The sequence below is a fragment of the Prionailurus viverrinus genome, chromosome B4, assembly GCF_022837055.1.
Source record: "Prionailurus viverrinus isolate Anna chromosome B4, UM_Priviv_1.0, whole genome shotgun sequence".
NCBI lineage: Eukaryota > Metazoa > Chordata > Mammalia > Carnivora > Felidae > Prionailurus > Prionailurus viverrinus.
In genome coordinates this window covers 38,616,372-38,637,450 of record NC_062567.1, presented here as the reverse complement: position 1 = coordinate 38,637,450, position 21,079 = coordinate 38,616,372, and the positions used below count along the sequence as shown (strand labels likewise).

Below are 21,079 nucleotides of genomic sequence, written 5' to 3'. Positions count from 1 at the left end.
TCTGCAGACACCAGAGAAACTGTGATACACTCCATCGGGCCCTGGCTGAGGGACCTTCAGCTCTTTATTACAGGCTGGGACAGGGCACTGGGCTATCCTCCCTCTCATCCTCCACATTGGAAGCAGTCGGGTCCTATCCCTGCCATTTCTTTCCAAGGAGGCATAGTGTCCTCGGTCTGTCCTAGGGCTGGTGGTCCATCAGCCAGGCCTCGTGAGCTCTAGGCTCGTCTGTGCACTGTCCTCTGAGTCCAGGGCTGGACAGCCCTCGTGATCCCCAAGGGAGTAGGGGTGCAGGGACAGAGAGCTCGCTGTTCTGCTCTCATCACATGGGGGCTTCTCGTGGGTCCTGGCATCAAGGTGGCCCTTCACAAGTCAAGTGGCCACCTCCCCAAGGAGCTGGCTCAGTCCCTCACAGCTCCTCTCGGACCCGGGGTGGTTTCCCAACTCTGTCCTGGACCCGCTGAAGCCTGCGGCTGGGGGGTTCTGGGGAAGGGTCTCTGCTTGGTGTTTCTTCCTCTTCCTCCTCCTCCTCCTCTTCCTCCTCTGGCTCCTTCAGTAGCTCTTTGGCTTCTGTCCACTCCTAGGGAGTGGGGAGGAGAGTCTGGCCCAATCCCCTGCATCGCCTTGCCCCCAGGACCCTCCCTGGGGCATCTCAGCCCCTGCCCCTCATCCTTCACACACCAGGAGGGCCATCCCTTCCTGCTCCTGCTCCTCCTCACCTGCTCCCTGTGCTCAGGTGCCCAGGTGTGCCACAGTGCCAGGGCGCAGCGCCGTCCCCGCGTCACAGCCCACACACCGTGGGGATTCTCCCCACCAGAGCTGAAGGCCACGAGGCGTCCACAGCGAGGACGAACCTGAGCCTGGGGGGTGAGGGCAGGTTCAGCTCCAGGGATAGGTGCTCTCAGAGAACTTGGCCCCGACTGCCTAGAGCAGGATGGGGGCAGGGGCACAAAATGTTCAGCTCTCCTACCCATCACTTCCCATTCCTGAATTCAGGGCCTATCTTGGGGGAAATGAGAAATCGGCCTCAACCTGAGGAGCACAAGTGCCAGACCAAGGCTAGAGGAGTTGGGAGCTAAAGAAAAGGGGCCTCCATGGAGGGCCTCCTGCCAGTCCCTTCCCAACCCCTGCCCAACCCTTTGGACCCAGGGTGATGCAATCTGAGGGTGCGAATGCAGTACCAGACTCTGGGTACTGGGGATAAGGATCTTGGGGACATTTTTCCACCTCAAGGAGGCCTTGGATTATCAGTAGCTGGCATTAGCGGAGAAGAAGCTAAGTGGGTAAAATGGAGGAATAAATGATGAAAACTCACTGCCCCTCTCCTTCTGCCCAGTTCTAGCCCCTGGTTTATGCCTGGAATAGGGTTGGGGGTCCTGTGCTTTACCCACTCTACCTAAGGAGGTGAGGCAAACACTGAAGGCAGGGTGTGGAGGGGCCACTCGAGATCCCCTGAGGAGGGGTAATCAACCTCTAAGAGAGCCCCTGAACACAGACCAGTGGTGGAAAGGGCTGGGGAGGCCAGGAAAGGAAAGGGTTAAGGTGGCCCCAGGCCATTTCCCCGCATTTGCCTCTGGGAACCTTCTGTTTTGAATCCTGAGTCCACAGCTGGGCTCCCTGTGACACCCCCACACCCCCTACCCCGCTTACTGTGACCGTGAGGGCGTTAGGCTCTGTGAAGAACAGGTCCCCACCATGGAAGTCATCATTGAGGTAGAGGAGCCCACTGGAAAGGGAAGGAGACAGCAGGCAGTGAGACCCCCAACCCAGGCCCGCCTGCCTGACCCCTGGGGGTGGGGGGCGCCCACCTGTAGTCACGATAGGTGTAGGCCGGGGGCTCCCTCCAGCACTCCCCAGTGTCGGGGTCCAGCACGCAATTGTCTGCGTGCACCGGGTGACTCAGGTCCATGCGCTGCTCTTGCTCTCCTGGGAAGCAAAGGGGCCTCGTGAACACCCCCGGGGCCCATCCACTGCCATCCACACCCACCCTGAGGCTTCGGGGGATCACTGCCGGGCCGAGCAGCCAGGCCCTCACCGGGGCAGGGGAGTCAGAAAACCCACAGAGTGCGGGGGCTGCTGAGGGTGTGCAGTGCCCAACAGGGGCTCGAGGTTGGGGAGGAACAGCTGGGGTCCCTGGCGATTACCTTCTATGGCACTCCGGCACACCAGGTGGGTGAAGGAAAGATGCAGGGGCCGCTCCGGGGAAAAGTAGGCCTGTGTCAACGTCCGGACGCGCTCGCTCACCTCCAGAAGCAGCTTAGCCCCCTGACTGCCCACGGCCCCGGCCCGGGCCAGCTGCAAGCGGAGAAAGGAAGGGCGGGAAAGGAGGGGACCATGGAAGGACAGCCCAGACCCAGCCCCTGCCCTACTTCCATTGCTCTCCACCCACGGGTTTGGAGTCTCAGCAACCGGCTCTGTCATCAGCCCAAACTGCCCCTTCCATTGGCTCTGTGACCATAACCCAGGTCCCTACGTCTCAGAACGCCTACCCCACCCCCAACTCTAGGCAGAGGACTCCGGTACTCTCGGTCTCCGGAGAGCCCTTCCACAGGAGAGGCCCAGGCCCGGGTTCCCAGCCTCCTGCGTACCCTCTTCTCCGGTTCTGGGCTTCAGACCAGGGCAGGGGGGCTTCCTCTCACCTGTGCAGCCTTGAGCACTGTGAGCCCCTCAAAGCGTTCGTGGGGGGTGTGAGGGGAGCGGCGGCCACGATAGCCAGACCTGGCTCCAGCCTCAGCGGCATCCTGTGGAGGGAGAGAGTCGGCTGTGGAGTCACACTCCCTGGGTCCCAGGCTATCTCCCACCTCACTGCCCACAGGGATACAAGACCTTCCTCCAATCCTCCCGCTTCCTGCAAGAAGCTAGAAGCCCCCAAGGTTCTCTGGTGGCCCCCCTCCCTGAGCTGCTGCCCTTCACGCAGAATGACTATCTTCATGTCTGTATTGTCACTCTCTGGTAAAGATATGGAATCCCACTCACCGGGGCTTCTACGCCCAGAACGCTGGAGAGTTTCCTACAGTGGGGAAGGGGCCTCTGAGAGGCTAAGGGCTGTTGGGGAAGCGGGGCAGGAAGGGCTAGAGCATTCACTCCTGATGAGCTAATAATACAGGAGTCTCTCCAGAAACAAGGCCCTAGCAGGAGGTTTGATAGTCAGGCAAGGTCCCAACCAGCTCAAGGTGGGGAGACAGCAGGTCTCTGACCTTTTCCCACCTGACACACTCTTGGAGAACGTGAGGACCCTTGATGCTGAGTCCCAATTACCCAACCACCTATGCGAGTCTCATTACCTGGGGGTCTCCCGGTATTTGGATGTCCTTTTCCTAACACCTATTCTTTTGGTTGCTTTTTGAAACCACTACCTGTAACCCTGCATATAAACTCCATGGTCACTCAAGCCATCTAACCTTCTCTCCTTGTATTTATTCATTCAACAAATTTGTACTGAGTGCTTACTATATGTCAGGCACTGTTCTAGGCACTGAGTACACAACTGTGAACATGAAAAGGTCCCTGCTCTCATGCAGTTCATATGTTGAGATAATAAATGAATAAACAAACCAGATCAATTCAGATGGTGACAAGTGGTATAAAGAAAAAAACGGAGGCATCTATGTGGCCCAGTCGGTTAAGCGTCAGCTTTGGCTCAGGTCACAATCTCATAGTTTGTGAGTTCAAGCCCTGTGTTGGGCTCTGTGCTGACAGCTCAGAGCCTGAAGCCTGCTTCCGATTCTGTGACTCTCTCTCTCTCTGCCCCTCCTCTGTGCATGCTCTGTCTCTCTCTCCCTCAAAAATAAAATAAACATTAAAAAATTTAAAAAAAAAAGAAAGAAAAGAAAATTAAAACGGGGTTTCAACCTTGAGAGTACCCAGGCAGTGGTTAGGGGACAGCTAATTGATGAGATGACATCCAAATTGAAAGCAAATGGTATGGGGCGCCTGGGTGGCTCAGTCGGTTAAGCCTCCGACTTCAGCTCAGGTCACGATCTCGCGGTCTGTGAGTTCGAGCCCCGCGTCAGGCTCTGGGCTGATGGCTCAGAGCCTGGAGCCTGCTTCCGATTCTGTGTCTCCCTCTCTCTCTGCCCCTCCTCCATTCATGCTCTGTCTCTCTCTGTCTCAAAAATAAATAAACATTAAAAAAAAATTAAAAAAAAAAAAAAGCAAATGGTATGAAGGAGCCACTTCAACATGTGAGAGAGAAAATGTTCCAGGCTGCAGAAATAGTAAGTGCAAAGGTCCTGAGGCCTGAATGAATACAGCGTGATGAAGGAACAGAAAGAAAGTCCGATACTTGGGAGTTATCCCTGACTCTATCCTTTAGTCCTGAACTTCTCTATCTTTGACTTTCTAAATATTTTCTCATCTGTCCCCTCTCTCCATTTCCTTGCAATGAAGATCTAACCTAAGGCAGTGGCATGCTTGCATCACCCCAGAAGCCTCTCCCCTTACTTTCCTCGCCCACTGCATTCTCCACAGTGCCACTAGAGGGATCTACCAATTCTGCAGGATGGTGACTCAGGACCCTGCTCAACCCCTCCTTAAATTCTCCAATAAGCTGTCCACCACCTACAAACTCCCTGGTAGGGTACAGGAGGCCCTTCGCCGTCTCTTCTGTACCTCCACCTTTGGGTTCTCTCCCCTGGACCTCTTCTGGATGATCCACAGCCTGATAATAGCGATAATAGATAATAGATAGATAATAGATAATGGCTAACCCTAAGCACTTTTTATATTCTTCTAACACCTTTACCATGTACTACCTCACAACAACCCTAAAAGAACCACTGCCTTTATCCCTGTTTTACAGCTCAAGAAACTAGGCTCAGAGACATTAAAATACACCGCGTGAACTCACCCAGGTAATCACTGTCCCATGCTCTTAACTCCCGCGCTCTACTGCACTTGCCAGAGTACCCCCTGTCCTTCTCCCTTCCAGCCTGGCTTTCTTCCCCTTCTCTGCTTGTTAACTCATCCTTAAGACTGAGCTCAAATGCCAGCCCACCTCCCTCCACCCAGTAAGCCTTCTGTGACTTTGCATTTTGGTGCTTCTGTTTGGATGGGTACATGTAGCAAACTTACCCCTTGCTCTAATTATGTGTCTCTGTGTCTGATTCTTTCTCTATGCAGTGAGGTCCTGAAGGCAGGTCCACGTTCATCTACCTCCCCCTGTAACCCAGTAGTTCTGAGTGCACAGCAGATACTCAGTGAGTGTGTGTGGAAGGCACACTGAGACTCAACCTGGTGAATATGGATCATTCAACCCAAACGAGCAGGGGATACAATGGATGGAAGAAGACGCCTGTGCGTCTGCTAAGCTATCAGCCAAGCCGATAATTAAACTCTCGGCTAATCAAGGAATCCTCCCCCGCACACTCACCCTTTTTTATCCCTTCATGGTTTTTGTTTTGTTCTTCCTATCAATTTCTAGCAAAATTCCTTTGTAAAGAGGGTCCACCCACCCCACCTCAGCTAAGAGGAAGGGAACTTGTCCACAGCGGCGAGGTAGTGGCAGGCGCAGGGCCCCTGGAGAACCAGAGATGGCAGAACAGGGGGCAGGCTGGGTGTGCTGAGCCTGAGGTCCCTAACTAGCCAACAGTGCCTACTCACAGGTCTTCTTACCTTGGCCAGCTGCAGCAGCAGCCCACACTCAGCTGGGGTGAGCAGCCCGTCCAACACAGCCCGTTCTGACCCATTCAGCTGTCTTGCATCCTGGGTCAGGGTGACTCCCTCCAGGAGGAGGACATCTGCAGGGGAAGGAACAGGACAGAGAGCGTTGAGCGCCCCCTGGGGGTAGACCCAGCAGTAGCTGGCGGCCCCTGGGCCCTCTCGGCTCCTGCTTCCTGCTCTCCTGGGAACTTACCCTTCCAGTGGGTCAAGGGCTTTGGCTGTGGCGGCTCATGGTCCCAAGGCCTCTTCTCTTGATCCTCTCTCAGGGGTGAGAGACATACTCAGTGGATGCACAGGCCAATCCAGACCTTCCAGGACCCCTCCCTCACCTTCCAGCTCAGGCCAGGCCACTCCCACCACAGGGCATCTCCTACCTGAGCTTTTCTCTAAGTGCCTCTGGGATGACAGCTGCTGGGGTCCAGGAATCCTGGGACAGTTAGGAAAAGCACCATCACCCACCACATCCAGCCTGAACCCCTGACATTAGACTCTGAACTTTCAGAGAGGAAGGTAGAGGTGAGAAAAGCCCCAGACTCATTGTCAGGAGCCCTGGGTGCTGGGCCAAACTCTGTAACAACAACAACTGCTTACATAGAACTATTTGTCAGGTGCTGTTCTAACAACTTTATACACAAAAGTGGACTACATGAAACTTTATTGTTTAATGTCCACAATAGTCTTATGAAACACCTTTTATTAAAAAAAAATTTTTTAACATTTATTCGTTTTTGAGAGAGCAAGCAAGAGACACAAAACGTGAACAGGGGAGGGGCAGAGAGAGAGGGAGACACAGAATCCGAAGCAGGCTCCAGGCTCTAAGCTGTCAGCAGAGCCCGACACAGGGCCCGAACTCACAAACCGTGAGATCATGACCCAAGCCGAAGTCAGATGCTCAACCGACTGAGCCACCCAGGTGCTCCAATCTTAAGAAACACCTTGTCTTAATGTGCCCATTTTACAGTTGAAGACTCTAAGGAGTGTCCAGGTGGCTCAGCCAGTTAAGTGTCCCAACTCCTCATTCCAGCTCAGGTCATGATCTCACGGTTCTTGAGTTTGAGCCCCACATTGGGCTCTGCACTGACAGTGTGGAGCCTGTTTGGGATTCTCTCTGCCCCTCCCCTGCTCATGGGCTCTCTTTCTCTCTCTCTCTCTGTCTGTCTCTCTCAAAATAAATAATAAAACTTAAAAAAAAAAAAAAAGACAGGGGCACCTGGGTGGCTCAGTCAGTTGAGTGTCCAACTTCAGCTCAGGCCACGATCTTGAGGTTCGTGGGTTTGAGCCCTGAGTCGGGCTCTGTGCTGACAGCTCAGAGCCTGGAGCTTGCTTCAGATTCTGTGTCTCCCTCTCTCTCTGCCCCTCCCCTGCTCATGCTCTGTGTCTGTCTCTCTGTCTCTCTCTCAAAAATAAACAAACATTAAAAAAAAAAAAAAAAAGACTCTAAGACACAGAGAAGTAGAGTAACATGCCCAAGATCACACAGCTAGTTGGTGACAGAGTTGAGACTCAAACTAGCTTTAGAGGGGCACCTAGTGGCTCAGTCAGTAAAGCATGCGACTCTTGATCTTGGGGTCCTGAGGTCCAGCCCCATGTTGGGTGTGGAGCCTTCTTAAAATCCATCCATCCATACATGCATACATACTAAACTAGCTTTAGAGGCTATGCTTTGAACCAGAGGATCTCAAACAAGGAGATTCTGCCCCACAGGGGCATTTGGCAATGTCTGGAAACATTTTTGATGGTCATGACTCAGAAAGTGCTATTGACATCTATTGGGTAGAGGCCAAGGGAGCTGCTGAACATTCTACAATGCCTAGGAAAGCCCCCTTCTGCTCCCCTACAAAGAATTATCAAGTCAAAAAAGTCAATGGTGCCAAGAAGGTTGAGAAAACCTGCTTTATGCTATCATCCTAGCAATGAACAAAACTCTGCCCTTTCGTTTCCTCGTATGACTACAATAAAAAGAATAGTAACGAAAGCAGCAGCAACGGAACTTTCTCTAATTTCTAGCTAGTGCTATGGTTTCAAGAGTCCCATGAGACAGGTGTGATGTTCCCATTTTACAGGTAAGGAAATTGAGGCTGAGGCGAGTGAGGGTCCAGAGCTTGTTTATGGCAGAGAAGAGACCAACACCTAGGCCTGCGTGACCCCAAAGCTGCCCTCTACTACAGGTACCTGCCTCTGTCCCTGAAAAACTGGGAATGCAGACTCCTCTCCAAGCCTCCCAGGGAGGGTGGGAAACAAATGGAGGGCATCACTGTTCTCCTCCTCCTGGGGGCGCAATGAAGGGTAGGATGGAGAGAAAGGGAGATACTCACAGGATCCTTGAAGCTGGTCCCCAGGTGCTCCATGGCATAGTAGAGCTGTCTCTTCTCCCCCAAGGATCGAAGGATGAATTGCCGGATGTCCTGAGGCAGGGTGGGCAGCAGGGAGAAGGGGGTGAGACAAGGAGAGTGGGGCAGGGAAGTTAAGGCAGGAGGATGGTGGGGGGAGGAGTGTGTGTGTGTGCGCGCATCTGTGTGCGTGCACAGGAGGACACATAAGGCAGGGGCAAGGAGTGGTGAAGTTCAGGGAAGGGGGATGGCTGGCACATGGACTCGGGAAGGAGAGTCTGAAGTGGGGGGCAGGGAGCGGAGACAAGTCCGATGCGGATCTGGGGTTGCCTGTAGTGGACCAGATGGGGAGACAGAGTCTGGGTGACTCCGCAGGTATATTTGATTTCGGGTTACCTCACAGAGTAAGGATGGAGCAGAGGGTTACCTCTCTTGGCCCGAGGCCAGGTCTCGGCTCTCCCAGCTGGGCCTGATACTGGTTCAGAGCCTTCTTGGCAGCCTCATCTTCCGGGTAGAAGAGCAGGACACTCAGGACATTTTCCATAGCCTGGGACAGATTCCCCACTGGAGACAGAGCAAGAGGGTGGGGGCGGGGCCCAGAGACTGAGAAGGGCAGTGATCCCTGGGCAGAGGCAGAGAAGACGGGGAGACAGAGGCCGAGCCAGAGAAGGTGGTCTCCCAATGCCAAACAACTCCAGAGCCCCCATTCCCCTGGCAGGCACACTCATCCATTGCTTCTTTCCAAAGCTTACTCAAACATACCTGAGCTGTACAGGCAGAGTTCAAAGGGGAGGAAGAGAGGAGAGATTAAAGGAAGGTGAGAAGCAGCAAGGGCAGAAGGAGCCCTGTGACCCATCTCCCGAGCTTTCCACCACGGCGCCAAAGGAGAGCAAATGAGAGTTCTCCTGAAGTGATGGTCCCCACGGAGCCCTGACCGACTAGAGATCCAGAGACAGATGGGAGGGATGCAGAGATGGGGCTCAGGATACCATCAGAGGCAAACCTTCACTTCCCCTGTTTCCAACCCCAGTCACCCTTCCCCAACTGACCCTGAGCATGGGCCTCGTGCAGCCGCCTCAGCTGGCCGGGAAGGAAGTCAGGGACAGGGAAGCTGCGGCCAGGACGTGTGGCTGTGTCCCCCACACAGCGCTGCCGGCACTGTAGGACCCGAATCCAGTGCCCTGCAGAGGACACAGGTGAACCATTCAGCTTGTGATGCCTCTCTCCGTGGCACCACGAACCCCCAGCTCCTTACCTGCAATGGTCTCATAGAGGCCCCCCTGGCCTCCAGTCCCTTCCACCTCCTCTTCCTCCCTTTGCTGCTCCTCAGGCCCCTCGCAGCCAGCCCGGCAGCTCTCCACCTGGGCCAGGCTCTCCTGCAGGGCCTCCTCTAGCCGGGGCAGTGCCAGTCCTGCTTCCTGCCGCCCCAGAAGCTCCAGGCCATCGTCATAGGCTGCCTGTCGGGGAGGGGGGTGGGCGGTCACCCGAGATCCTGGGGGCAGGGTGCCAAACAAGATTGGGGGGTAGAAAGAAGGGGCGGGGCGTTGGTCTCATTTGGGGCATGGACTCCAGACCCCACTTCACCTTGGGGAATATAGGGTGGGTCTCAGGATCGGAATGGTAGAACACAGGACTTGAGTGATCCTCAGGAAGAAAGCTAAGTCCCAGAGAGGGACTCTCCATCCAGGGTTACTGAGGACACGCATCTCCTGACACCTGAGCTACACAGGTCAGAGCCCAGTGAGCCCCATGGACCCAGCCAGTCAAAGGGTCTCACCCAGTATGGGGGAGTCTCCAGGTCCCGGAAGCTCTGGGGCCGCACCCTAGACATACGTCTGTACTTGGCCATGTCCTCCCGCATCTGGAGGTGTGTTGGGTTTGCTACAAAGAAGGTGTGTGCTGCGGCGGCTGCCAGGTCCAGCTTCTTCAGCTGAGAAGTGGGAAGGATGAGGAAGTTAGTGCCCTCAGGTATTGGGGTCAGACCTCTCTCTCTGCCCCCTCACTGGCCTTCCCATTCCACACGCACAGCAGGAACTGCCCCGAGACCATCTGGAAGACTTGTCCATCTCTCAACCTCCAGACCCCCTAGAAACCAGTATCCTGGGGAAGTTCAGGAGTCCCGTTGCTAAGGAAAGAGGGGTTTCAAGACTTTGGAGCGGGTGCGATATGGGCAGAGGGACCTCAGGGCCTCAGTTTGGGAGATAAGGTGCAAGTGATGGCTAAGTGCGGTAGGGAAGTGGGGGAGACCTGAGCGGCCAGTAAAACCCGCAGGTCTCTAGGACCCTGAGCTGAGGTGTGTGGGACCAGCGCCCCCCTCTCCCCAGCCACGTAGGCATTAGCTACTGAACTAGTAGCTGCGGCCCGCCCCCCAGACGTCCGGCCTCACAGCTCCTCAGCTTTCCCCTGCCAGGCAAAGGCTCACACTCAACGCACCGCCCCCCCCCACCCCCGCCAATACTTCCAGTCCAACGGTGGGGTTTCCCCCCATCCCCTCCGCTTCGCTCCTAGGAAGAGGCTGCTATCACCCCACGTAGGTCTCAGGAAGACCTAACATTTCAGGCCCCTTCCCTCCGTCTCCGATCTATTTCCACCCTGTCTCAGGAACCCACCCAGCCCCGCTCCAACTTTGCTCCCACTCTCCCTTAGGCTGTCCCTCAGCGACCGCAACAGGTACTTGACGTGGTTTTCATGGGACCTGCTCAAAAGGAGAGGTCCGTTGACCGCCCTCCCCCCCTCCCCCCCAGCCCCACCCGGAGTCCCGGGCGCCGGCTTTCCGCCCTCTCCTGGCGAGCTCCAAGTAGCAGCGCAGCGCGGGTCGGGGCAGGACCCGGAAAGGGCCCGGGCGGCTCCCGCACCTGGTAGTAGGCCCTCTGCAGGTAGTTGTAGGGCTCCCTGCGGCGGAAGGCGTCCCGGAGCGCGCTCCCCACGCGGAGCCGCGCCGCGCCCCCGGGGCCCAGCCTCTGCACCCCGCACTGGGTCAGGCACTCGGCCCGTCGGAGCGCGGCGCGAAGCAGCAGCCGCTCCCAGGCCCCCTGCGCCGGGCCGGGCCCGGAGTCCGGGGCGTCGAGCAGCACGGCGGGGAGTGCGGCCCCCGGTTCGGCCGCACAGCGCGCCCCGCAGTCCCGCCGCGCGCGGCCCAGGGCCGCCTGGCTCCGCAGCGCCTCCCGCAGCAGCGCCACGGCCGGCGCCCAAGCCCCGGCCGCGTAGGCGCGCAGCCCGTCCGCGTAGAGCAAGTCCGGGGCCTGGGGGGGCGCACCCGGGGACAGCCGGGCCAGGCCTGGGGGCTCGGGGGACCCCGGCGGAGGCAGCAGCAGCAGTAGCAGCAGCAACCGGAGGAGCCGGAGCATGGTGCCGGAGGCGCCGGCCAGCTGGCGAAGCGGAATGCGGGAGCTCAGAGGGAGAGAGAGGATAGGGGGATGGGAGAGGGAGGGGAAAGGAAGGAGAGAGGGAGAGGAGGGAGGAGAGGAAGAGAGAAGGAATGAGCGGGGCCAAGGAGTGCTGATGGAGCCCAGATTCAACCCATATTGGCCACTATGAGAGCCAGAGAAGTCAGGAAGCCTGGCAGCGAGTGGAGAAAGCAGTCTTTAAGACGAAGGGTAGTGTGGGAGGCCGAGAAACAGGCGGGCCGTGAAGAGCAGATGGCAAAGGGCTGGAACTGGAGCGGGACCGGTGCTTTGGAAAACAGCATGGGGAGCCTCTTAGGACCCTCGACTCCAACCCTGAGGCCCACGGGGTGAATGTAGCTACCGCAGCTGTGTTCCCCTCCACTCCGTGCCCCGCCCACCCCCGCCCACACACTGTTGAGTCCAGGACGAGGAGTGTGGAAGCCTCCCATACACCTACCCACACACACTTTTGGAAAAAGACCTTTAAAATGCAACATGGGATGCAGGCCTGTGATACCAAGTCAGGCCCAAATCCTTTCCTGCCCAGAAAGTGAGGCCTTAGGTGGATCTGGGGGAAGGAGGAGAGCTGGAGCATGGCAGATGGAATCACACCCTGAAACCACCTTCCACCAATCTGAACAAAGATCCTTCACGCCCCAAACCAGCACACTCAAGTGTCCACCCATGCCCAGCACAAGATGCTCTTATATGCCCGTCCCTGTGGATGTCTTCATGTTTGAGTTTGTCCTTCTCCGGGTGTATTTCTGTGCCTCTGTCCACAGCCCCTGCTCTATTTTGTCCTCGCTGAGCCATTCCACCACCCAGCCTCCAATCATATCCTTTACCACTCTAGTACAATGGACACCAAGGTTTCCATGGCAACACTTCAGGCTTTAATACAATTTGCTAAGGATGATGGAAGGTGAGTAGGACATCTCTGGTCATTGAGATAGGAGACAGCGGGGGCTCCGGGCCCCAGATCCAGCGCCCATCTCCCCGGAGTCTGGAGGCAGCTGCCCTAGGCTCAGGGCCAGAACAGGTGATACTCAGGGCCCCTCATCTGAGTCCTGCAGGCCCACTTGGGCTCACAGCGTCAGCTGGGGGAAAATGGGATTACCTGGGCCCCAGGATCCTCCCCAAGGTCTTGCACTCCCCTCACCTCCTGTCAGGGAGCAGCGTCTCCCTGCACTTAAGCCCAAAGGAAGTCCAGCGGCTCTGCTGTCAGGGGACCCAAGGGAAAGCCTGCGGGGTGAGAGGCCCAGGGGCCTGGGCCGGCGAGGAGAGGGTCCCGGCGAAGCAGTTGGAGAAGGCAGAGGTGTCTCATCAATGAAGGTGGTGATCTCTTCCCGGAAGAAGCCAGGACCCCGTGGGGGTCCCCCACCTGACCCTAACATCCCACCCTCCAGGAACTGGCGAAGGCTGGCCAGCCCCCCACCTTCAGCTTCCTCCTCATCCTCCTCATCCTCCAGCCTTTGTCTTCGTCCCAGGTACTCAGGAGGGCCCCCCAGGGCTCGGCTCTGGGCTGGGAGGACCCGGATGTCATCAGAGGATGACCACTTATGTAGGATGGAGCCTGGTGCCCGAGGTGTAGAGAAGATGTTGGTCTCATCATGGGACAGACGGCGGGACAGGGGGACCTGGGGAGAGGAGCAAGTAGACCCAGAGGGGCTATAGGGACAAAGGGGGTAAAGGCAGGAACCTAAGTGGGGACGCTGCAAGATGGCTTCACCCCCTTAAACTTTTGCAAAACATCCTCTGGGGGCTGCTGGGTGGCTCAGTCGGTTAAGCGTTAGACTCTTGATTTCAGCTCAGGTCTTGATCTCCGGGTTTGTGAGTTGGAGCCACGCATCCGGCTCTGCGCTGACAGTGTGCAGTCTACTTGGGATTTTGGGATTCTCTCTCTCCCTGTCTCTCTGCCCCTCCCCTGCTCTCTCTCAAAAATAAACTTAAAAAAAAAAAAAATCCTGTGACGGGCAAACCTGGTTCTGAGAGGTCTGAAGGGAAGCCTCTCTTGCCACACTTTTCTTTCACCTACCCCTTAGGTGCCCTGCAGGCCAGGGCTAGGGAATGGGGAGTCAGGATGGCTCTCAGAGACTGGACACAAGAAGAACGGGGATACCCAGAATAGGAGGTTCATTCCCTAGTCCCATACCTGTAAGTAGTGGACCCTCTCAAGAGGGGGAAACAGCATGTGCCTTCCAGGCAACAGCTTCACCTGGGTGGGGTCCCTGCCCCCTGGTCCTGTGGCACCATTAGCATCAAAACGAACTTTGCACACTCGGCCATCTGCATAGTCATCACAGCCGCCATCTAGGAGAGAAAAGGGGCAGAGTGGTTACAGGCAGGGAATACCCACTCCCCTCCTCTCCCCCCCTTAAAACTTCCTGCCCCCTTTTTAAGCTCTCCAGAGAATCCTTCTGTTCACACTAGTCTGTAAGCTCCAAGAGGAAAAGCAGGAGCGTCTAACATCTGTTGCATTCAGTGCTTAGTCCCTAGTGCTTCATACGTACAGACGTATTTATTGAAACAGTTACAAGCCCACCCCCAACAACTGTCCCTGTAGCCGGGGGTGTGTCTCAGGGAGGCTAACCTCCCCTTAATTCCACAGCCTTCCTTTATGGTTGTGTTAGGACTCTGGCCTGTTTCTCAGGCACTCTTCCTGGAGAGTGGAGGCAAAGCTGGGTAGTGTGGGCTTCCGGGGGGAACCGACGCCCAGTGGAGGGAGCTCCCAGTACAGAAGGAAGCCATGGGCGGGCGTACATCGGGTTGCGTGATTAGGAAAAAGGGAGCCTGGAGTCAGCCCAAGGGTGGCGCGGGTTCCGTCCAGCAGGGGGCACTCAAGGGTAGCCCATCCCCACACGGAGAAGGGCTGGTAGAAATGGGCAGAAGAGGGAGTCCAAGCCCCCGGGAAAGCCAAAGCCCGGTCCCTCCTCTGACCGTCGTCGCCATCCTCCTCCGACATGATGGCCACGCACTGCTCCCACACAGTGCGCACGTCGGCACGGTAGCGCTCGCAGGACCAGATGAAGGAGGGCAGCAGCAGCGTCTGCGCCATGGAGCACCACAGCACAGCCAGCACCATCCACGGCGGAGCCGAGTCCGACTTAAGGGAGAAGAAGCTCACCACCTAGTGGGAGGATGAGGAATGGCGCGGGGTCAGGACCCAGAGCTCAGAGGTCCCACTTGACCCCAGATCCAATATCCTAGTGCAGTGGGTGGACAAGAAGGAAAGGATGGCCCGGTTCACAGAGGATCGTGACAGAGGCAAAGTTGGAGGTGGAATGGGATGAACAGAGGGGAAGGGACTGATTCAGAGGAAGATCAAGGGCAAGGAGTGAAGATAAAGCCCCCGAGGGGTTGGGGGAGAAGCAGAGGTGGTAGAGAAAACTTGAACACAGAGAGAAATTCAGGAAGAGGGACTAGATGGGGATGCAAAAAGCTGGGGTGGTGGGGTGAGCTCTCTGGGGTTTCCACCCAGAGTGCTGAGAGGCCCTGTGGTAACCAGAGAGTGGCAGGGAATGGAGAATGGAGGTCCAGGGGCTGAAGCAGGGAGACACAGGGTACATGGTGGAGCTGGAAAATAGGTGGAGGCAGTAAAGGACGGATGACAGGGTTGAGCAGCAGCAACCGGGAAACAGATGACGAGGCTGGGGGTGACGGGAACCAGGAGACGGATGACAGAGGTGGGGGGCTCACAAATGTAGCAGGGGTGGGCAGAAAAGAGGAAGGTGGACGGCGGAGCTGCTGTATGGCTGATGACTTCGAGGTCAGGTGGTTGTGCTGGGGCCTGGATATTAGGGATAGCAGGTGGGGGACCCCAATCTCACCAAGATGGGCACCCCTGTGAGTGAGTCATAGAGAAAGACGATGGCGCTGACCAAGTTGGTGACCTGCAGGGATGTCTTGGCCGACTCAGAGCCGTCCAGCGAGGACCGCCGCTTGCCTCTGGCATCCTCCACCACAATGGCTGGCACCTCAAAAGCTGGCCGGGTACCCAAACCCCCTGGCCCACCCCCCTTGGCCCCACCCCCAACCCCCGCTCTCCGGGCCAGCCGAGCCCTCCGGGGCCGGGCCCACAACGTCTGGTAGAAGGTGATGGCCACACAGACCAGCCCCATGACAATGCCCCCAAGGAGCAAGAGGCTGAAGCAGACGCCAAAGCCCAGGCCAATCTTGGAGACTATGAACTGGCAGCCACGGGCGTAGTACCGCTCGCCATTGTTGTGCCAGCCGATGGAGGGCAGCGTGGAGAGGATGAAGCTGACCATCCAGATGCCCATGACAGCATGCAGCGCCTGCTTCTTGGCGTTGCTGAGGCGGTAGTTGACGGGCCAGCGCACCATCCACATGCGATGGTAGGAGAGTGAGGCGACTGTGAAGCAGGTGGCCAGGGCCAGTGTGTAGTAGGTGGACACAAAGACCTTGCAGATGCTCTCGTTCCAGTCATAGTCAGAAGAAGCCTGCCGCCGTAGCTGCACCACGGCGAAGGTGGTGAGGGGCACAGCCGCCATGAGTATGTGTGTGCCCGCCAGGAAGCAGAGCAGTAACTCCAGCGGCTTGTGCTTTTGCTGCTTGGCCGAGATGCTGAGGATGATCCAGGCATTGGCCAGCAGTGCCAGGAGCCCACAGGCCAGCCAGGACAATGCGTTTGAGCGCAGGGAGGCCTCCTCTGCCCCTGCCCCGCCCCGAGCCATCCTATCCTCGGTCCCCCCACCCCCCTTGAACTCCTGGGGGTGGGGGCTAGGTCTCACCCTGGAGCCCCACTCACACACACACCCATTATGCGTACAATCCTTGCCCTGTAGTGAAGCAGGCCACGGCTAGGCCTACCTTCCTGCTCAGCATTGCATGACCGACCCAGCTAAAGTCAGGTGTGGAGGGCAGGGGAGGAGACTGAGGGTCAGCAGAGGTGATCCTCAGCCTCCATACCGGGTGGGGCCCTTCCTGAAGTATCCCTGTAATTGAGGGGAAGGGGGAGGGGGAGGGGGAGGGGGAGGAGGAGCGGGAGGAGCAAGCTGACTGCTTTCCCAACTACGAGGCTGGCTGAGGAGCTCTGGTCCCCATGCCGGGACTTCCAGTTCTCTTCTTCCTCTGGTTCTTGACCAGCCTGGGATCTTCTGGGCACCCCAAGGGGTGTGGGGGTAAGGCTCAGCCACCTGGACAAACTGCAAGGGAGAAATGACATGTGGTGGGGGGGAGAGCAAAGGTAGGGCTTGGGCTGGTCTCCAGCTGACTTCCTGTGCCCCCTTCTCTGGAAAGTATACGCAAACAACCTATTACTAGGGGTCATAGGGTCATTCAGAACATTCTGCTGCCTTAAACCAGATGGCCAATCACATAGCCCACACAGGTAAGAGCCCTGCTTTCCAGACCTTCAGGGAAAGAAGATATTCTGATCTCCTGTCTCCTACCCTTTTTCAGCCCTTTTTCCTCCCTCTGTCATTCCCTGGTCCCTCCTTCTTATATCCTCTGCTCAGTAGTATTCAATCCCTATCTTCATGTCCCTGAATCTCTCTTCAGGGCTACTGATGGCAGATACATGACTTGTTTCTTCTTGAGGGTTCATGGTAAACTGGGATATGTGTGCTAATACAGCTCCTCCCCGATGCTCCAGCTCCTGGGCCCAGGGCTCTTGGTGCTCAGCCCCATTTCCCCCAAGCCTGCATGATCCCCCTCTAGCTCACTAGGGACCTGGGAAGATGGGAGAAAGGAAGCCAGGGACCGAGGGGGGGGGGTGCTAGGGAACCCGAAGGCGGGGAAACCGCTGACATCAGAAGCATCCAGAAATGGAAAGATGGGGAACTAGGGGGAAGGAGGAGAGTTTGAGCAGAAGAGAAAGAAGGGGCAAAGTGATAGTATCTGAAAATAGAAGGAAAACCCCAGAGACCCTTCACAAGAAGACTTATGAGGGAAGAGGGGTTGCATGGAACGAGGGAGCAGGAAATAGGAAAAAGCCCAATGTTGAATAAGGTGCAGGATCCCACTGGTAGACCTCCACTCTTTCCTCCCATGCCCCAGCCTCAGTTTCCCTCTGATGGGAAGGAGGATAGTCCTGAATTTCCTGAAGCTGAGCTTCAGTGAGCCCTTGGGAGGGGACTAAGAGGAAATCAGATGAAACCCTGAACAGAGTGGAGGCAAGAAGGATGAGCTAATGGCTTTGGGGGCAAATAGGGGTAAAAATGGGGCACAGAAGTGAGAGGGTCTACTTCCTGTGGAAGAATCTCAGATCCTAGCCCTCCCTGAGAGGTCCTAGTCCGCCCCCCACCTTTGTTCCCTCCGGAGCCCAGTATACCCTAGTTGCCATGGCAATGGCCAGCCAGAGGGAGGTGGAAGGAATTGGTCAGAAGCGCTCCCCCCCCCCCCACTACTCTCCCCTACAGCCTGGCACCCCTTCCCACCTACCCTCACCCAGGCTCAGCGGGTGGGTTTAGGAAAAAAGAGATGGGGAGTCAGAGAGGGAGGGAGGGAGGAAGGATGTGAAGGACAGAGAGGAGGTGAAGGACAGAGAAAGATCAGAGGAAGGTGGGAGGGAGGATCTGGGGGACTCCACCGCTGTCAGGGGTCCCTCGCCCTTCGGGGTGAAGGGGTAAGGTCAGGCGACTCCTCCCTCCTGCCACCCACCGTGTTCTCCAGGGCAGTGACAGCAGGTGGCTGGGGAGGAGGGGCCGGCCGGAGGGGAGAGAAGGCGGCTGGGGGGAGGAGAGGAGGGGGCCGCGGGGGACAGGGCAGGGGTCGTCTTACCTCTGGCTGCGTCCGGCACTGCCATGGAGACCGCACTCCCGACGCGGCTCGCCCGGGCTCCCGCCGCCCGCCGGCTCCAGCTCGCCCGCCCTCCTCCTTCCCTCCCTCCTTCCCTCCGGGCCTCCCTCCCCCTCCTCGGTCCCAGCCTCCCGGGCTCGGTCCGCCGCTCACTCAGTCTCTGCCCCCCCAGATCTGTCCAAGCCCCCCTCTCCCGGAGGCATGCCGCCCGTGAGCCCCGGGTCCGGGTCCGGCAGGGAGGCGGCTCGGGGGGCGCGGGGGCGAGTGCAGGGCGGGGAACTGGACGGCGGTGGCTTGGAGGGGGAGGGGCAAGGAAGGCGCCGGCAGGGAGGGGGCGAGGACGCTGGCGGGGAACCGGCTTCATTGGTGAGACGGTTCGTGTCCTGCCCCCACCCCACCCCGGTTTTCCGCACGAACACAGGCTCAGAGAGGCAGCTGGTGGTGTTCGGGGACTGAGGAGCTGGCTGTTCGGGCGGAGGAAGCGTGTGTCACTGTGTGTATCCGTGAGGGCTGCGCCCTGGGTGTAGCTCAGTGGGGTATGTGCTGGAGGCTGTGATGGAGCTGGGGCTGCTGGGGGCGGGGCTGGTGGACACAGGTCTAAAAGAATATATCCACCCCCCCACCTCCCCCCACACACATACCGCTTCCTTCTCCTGGAACACAAACTCACACTTCTGTTGGGGATGCACACCATTAGCATGCACACATTACAGTTTCTCTTGGTCCTTTTTTCCCACCACGCACATGCATGTGTAGAGCACACACAACCCCTGCGGCCTCTCCCTCTCAGTACATCACACGCACAGGATTACAAGGTCTTGGCCTCCTGCACACACAAGGCCCTGTGGGGTGGGCAGGTGGGTGATGGGCCTCCAGAGAATTTTTCCCTGGGGGGGGGGGGGGGTCGGAAACTTCATCTCCTTTCCCTGGAAGCCTGGCACCTCTCCTCTGGGTCTGTCTGATCCCAAAGATTGGGAGATCCAGGTAGGTCCCCAGAGACGAGTCTGTCTGTGGCTGGCTGGCTGTCTGTCTGTCTCTCTCACACACACACACATACACACAAAGAAGAACATCTTCTTTACAGTAAGTTTATTGTATTTTTCTGTCAGCTCAGGGAGGCAGGGGCAGGAGCAGGCAGGGATACGAAGCAAGCAGTGGGGAGCCTTGGTGTCAACTTGGTGTCCTCCCTGGAAGGGGCAAGCTGGAAAGAGAAGACAAGGGAAAGGGGGTAGGGACTGACACAGGTGGTGAGAAAGGGAAGGAAGGAAAGGCAGAGGAGGCTGAGGGTTCCTGAGAGAGATGGTTCAAGAAGAGGAGGAAAAATACTTGTAACCCCAATTTTCCTGCTTCCTGAATGGTTTGGAGGAAGGATGAAGGAAAGTGCAGGGCAGGGGGACTGAACCCTTCCACGAGGTCCTCTCAAAGTATTCTCTCTCCAGCCAGCTCCTCGCCCCCTCCCCCTGGCAAAGCTCACCTTCCAGAAGGTTCCGCAACAGGGTGAGTGGTAGGTCACTGGGCACTCTCTCCCATAGGGCCTGTGTTCCCAGCCTGTGCTCTGATTAGGAGAACTGCCAGCTTTTGTCCGCTGGTAACAGGATTCTGCCACCAGCAGGTGAGAGAGAGGGATTTTAGGCAGGGAGGCCCTCTTCTGTGTTTCTGAACTCTCTGAGGCAGACCCTGAGTGGGGTGGTGTGCTTTTATGAATCCAAAGGTGGGTACTGGGCATCAGTGACTAACCAGATGCAGAGATTTGCGTGGTGTTTGTGTCTGTGTTCAGGAAACAGCCACGGAACTAGGGGTTAAGAGACCTGTGCTAGTCCTGACTCTGGCACGTACTAGCTGTGTGACCTTGGGCAATCATCTGACCTCTCTGAGTTCCATTTCCGGTCTATAAGCTGGAGATGCTAATCTTGGTCCTGTCAGTACTGGCTCCGTAAGAGTTTCATAAGGTTTAAACAGACAAAGGATGTGAGACTGGCTCATAAACTGAGACATACTGCTTGGGTGATGAAGGAATTGTGTCTGTGCACAAGGGTGGGCTATGTACATGGGTTTGTGTCCAGCGGTGCCTGTTTGTGCACAGGTCAGGATGTGAGTCCGTGCCCTGCCAAAACAGAGTGAGGAAGCGGGGAGAATGGAGCAGTGGACACTAGCAGTCAGGAGGCTTTTGATCCGGATGTGCCCTTGACTGGCTGTGTGATCTCGGGCTAGTGCCTGTCCCCTCTGGTCCCAAGGTCCTGTCCAATAAAATGGCAGCCCTATGCTTCATGCTTCAGATACCCACCCTTGCCCTCCATGCCAGGTACGGCTGGTCCCATGTGGTTCCCTGGGCCCAGGAGGCAATGGGGGAGGGAGCTGGGAAGAAATCATGGATCAGGGCTAGGCTTGATGCAAAGGAAATGGGGAGGAAATGGTGTAAGCCTCTGCAAGAGGAGAGCCAATGGCCAAGCGTGGACAAAGAGAGCAGGAGACGGCCGGAAATGTTGGGGTCTGCTACATTCATCTGGTCCGCAGGCCCAGGAGCCCAGCAGGAAATGCAAGGGGAGACAGCTGGCGAGGCTGCACTGCAAGTGGGAAGCTCCCCGGTCCTGTGCCTCAAATGGGATTACATGTCTTCTGTAACCGGCTGGAAGAAAAAAGAAGAGCAAGTTTATTCCTCCCCAACTCCTTTGCCTCCTCGCAGCTCCGCTCCGTGTCTCCCATACTGCACTTTCCCTTCGTGCAGTGGTGGCCTCTGGGCCACAGCTGCAGGGCCATATCCAGAAATATCCCAGGCCCTCGGCCCCTTCTCCTCTGCCCTCCTCCTTCTTCCTGCTTCCTACCCCCACCCCCCCCCCCCCGCCCCTCAGCCATCCCCTTGTGCCCTTCCTTCCTCATCCATCACCTCCCTTTAACCCCCCTCCCCTTCCCCTGTATCCCTCCTCTCTTTCTTCTTTCCCACTC

At 57.2% G+C, this 21,079-nt stretch overlaps 3 protein-coding genes across 6 annotated transcripts in view; all 3 read right to left on the bottom strand.

The window, feature by feature from the left end:
• Positions 1-34: 34 nt before the first annotated feature.
• On the bottom strand, positions 35-11,566 carry P3H3 (prolyl 3-hydroxylase 3). The gene is made up of 15 exons (XM_047865534.1): positions 10,847-11,566; positions 9,769-9,921; positions 9,247-9,448; positions 9,041-9,172; positions 8,419-8,555; positions 7,977-8,066; positions 6,036-6,088; positions 5,855-5,922; positions 5,614-5,738; positions 2,640-2,741; positions 2,145-2,295; positions 1,809-1,926; positions 1,651-1,726; positions 720-860; positions 35-580 (listed from the first exon to the last, which is right to left on the bottom strand). The coding sequence occupies exons 1-15, from the start codon at positions 11,336-11,338 to the stop codon at positions 410-412; spliced, it is 2,211 nt and encodes a 736-aa protein (XP_047721490.1). The 5' UTR covers positions 11,339-11,566; the 3' UTR covers positions 35-409.
• Positions 11,567-12,247: 681 nt separating this feature from the next.
• GPR162 (G protein-coupled receptor 162) lies at positions 12,248-18,182 on the bottom strand. 2 transcript variants are annotated; one of them, XM_047865539.1, is made up of 6 exons: positions 18,119-18,182; positions 15,405-16,542; positions 15,205-15,359; positions 14,315-14,504; positions 13,530-13,687; positions 12,248-13,014 (listed from the first exon to the last, which is right to left on the bottom strand). In XM_047865539.1, exons 2-6 carry the CDS (start codon positions 16,069-16,071, stop codon positions 12,463-12,465), a joined length of 1,722 nt encoding a protein of 573 aa, XP_047721495.1. In that variant the 5' UTR covers positions 16,072-16,542; positions 18,119-18,182; the 3' UTR covers positions 12,248-12,462. The 2 variants fall into 2 exon arrangements, with proteins under 2 accessions (XP_047721495.1, XP_047721494.1); XM_047865538.1 differs by having other exon boundaries at positions 15,205-16,542.
• A 1,035-nt stretch (positions 18,183-19,217) lies between these two features.
• Positions 19,218-21,079, bottom strand: part of CD4 (CD4 molecule) — a 44,587-nt gene continuing 42,725 nt past the window's right edge. For all 3 annotated transcript variants that reach the window (XM_047865535.1, XM_047865536.1, XM_047865537.1), the window contains one exon: positions 19,218-20,762. In XM_047865535.1, coding sequence (XP_047721491.1) covers positions 20,732-20,762 — 31 coding nt within the window. In that variant the 3' untranslated portion in view covers positions 19,218-20,731. The remainder of the gene's footprint in view (positions 20,763-21,079) is intronic.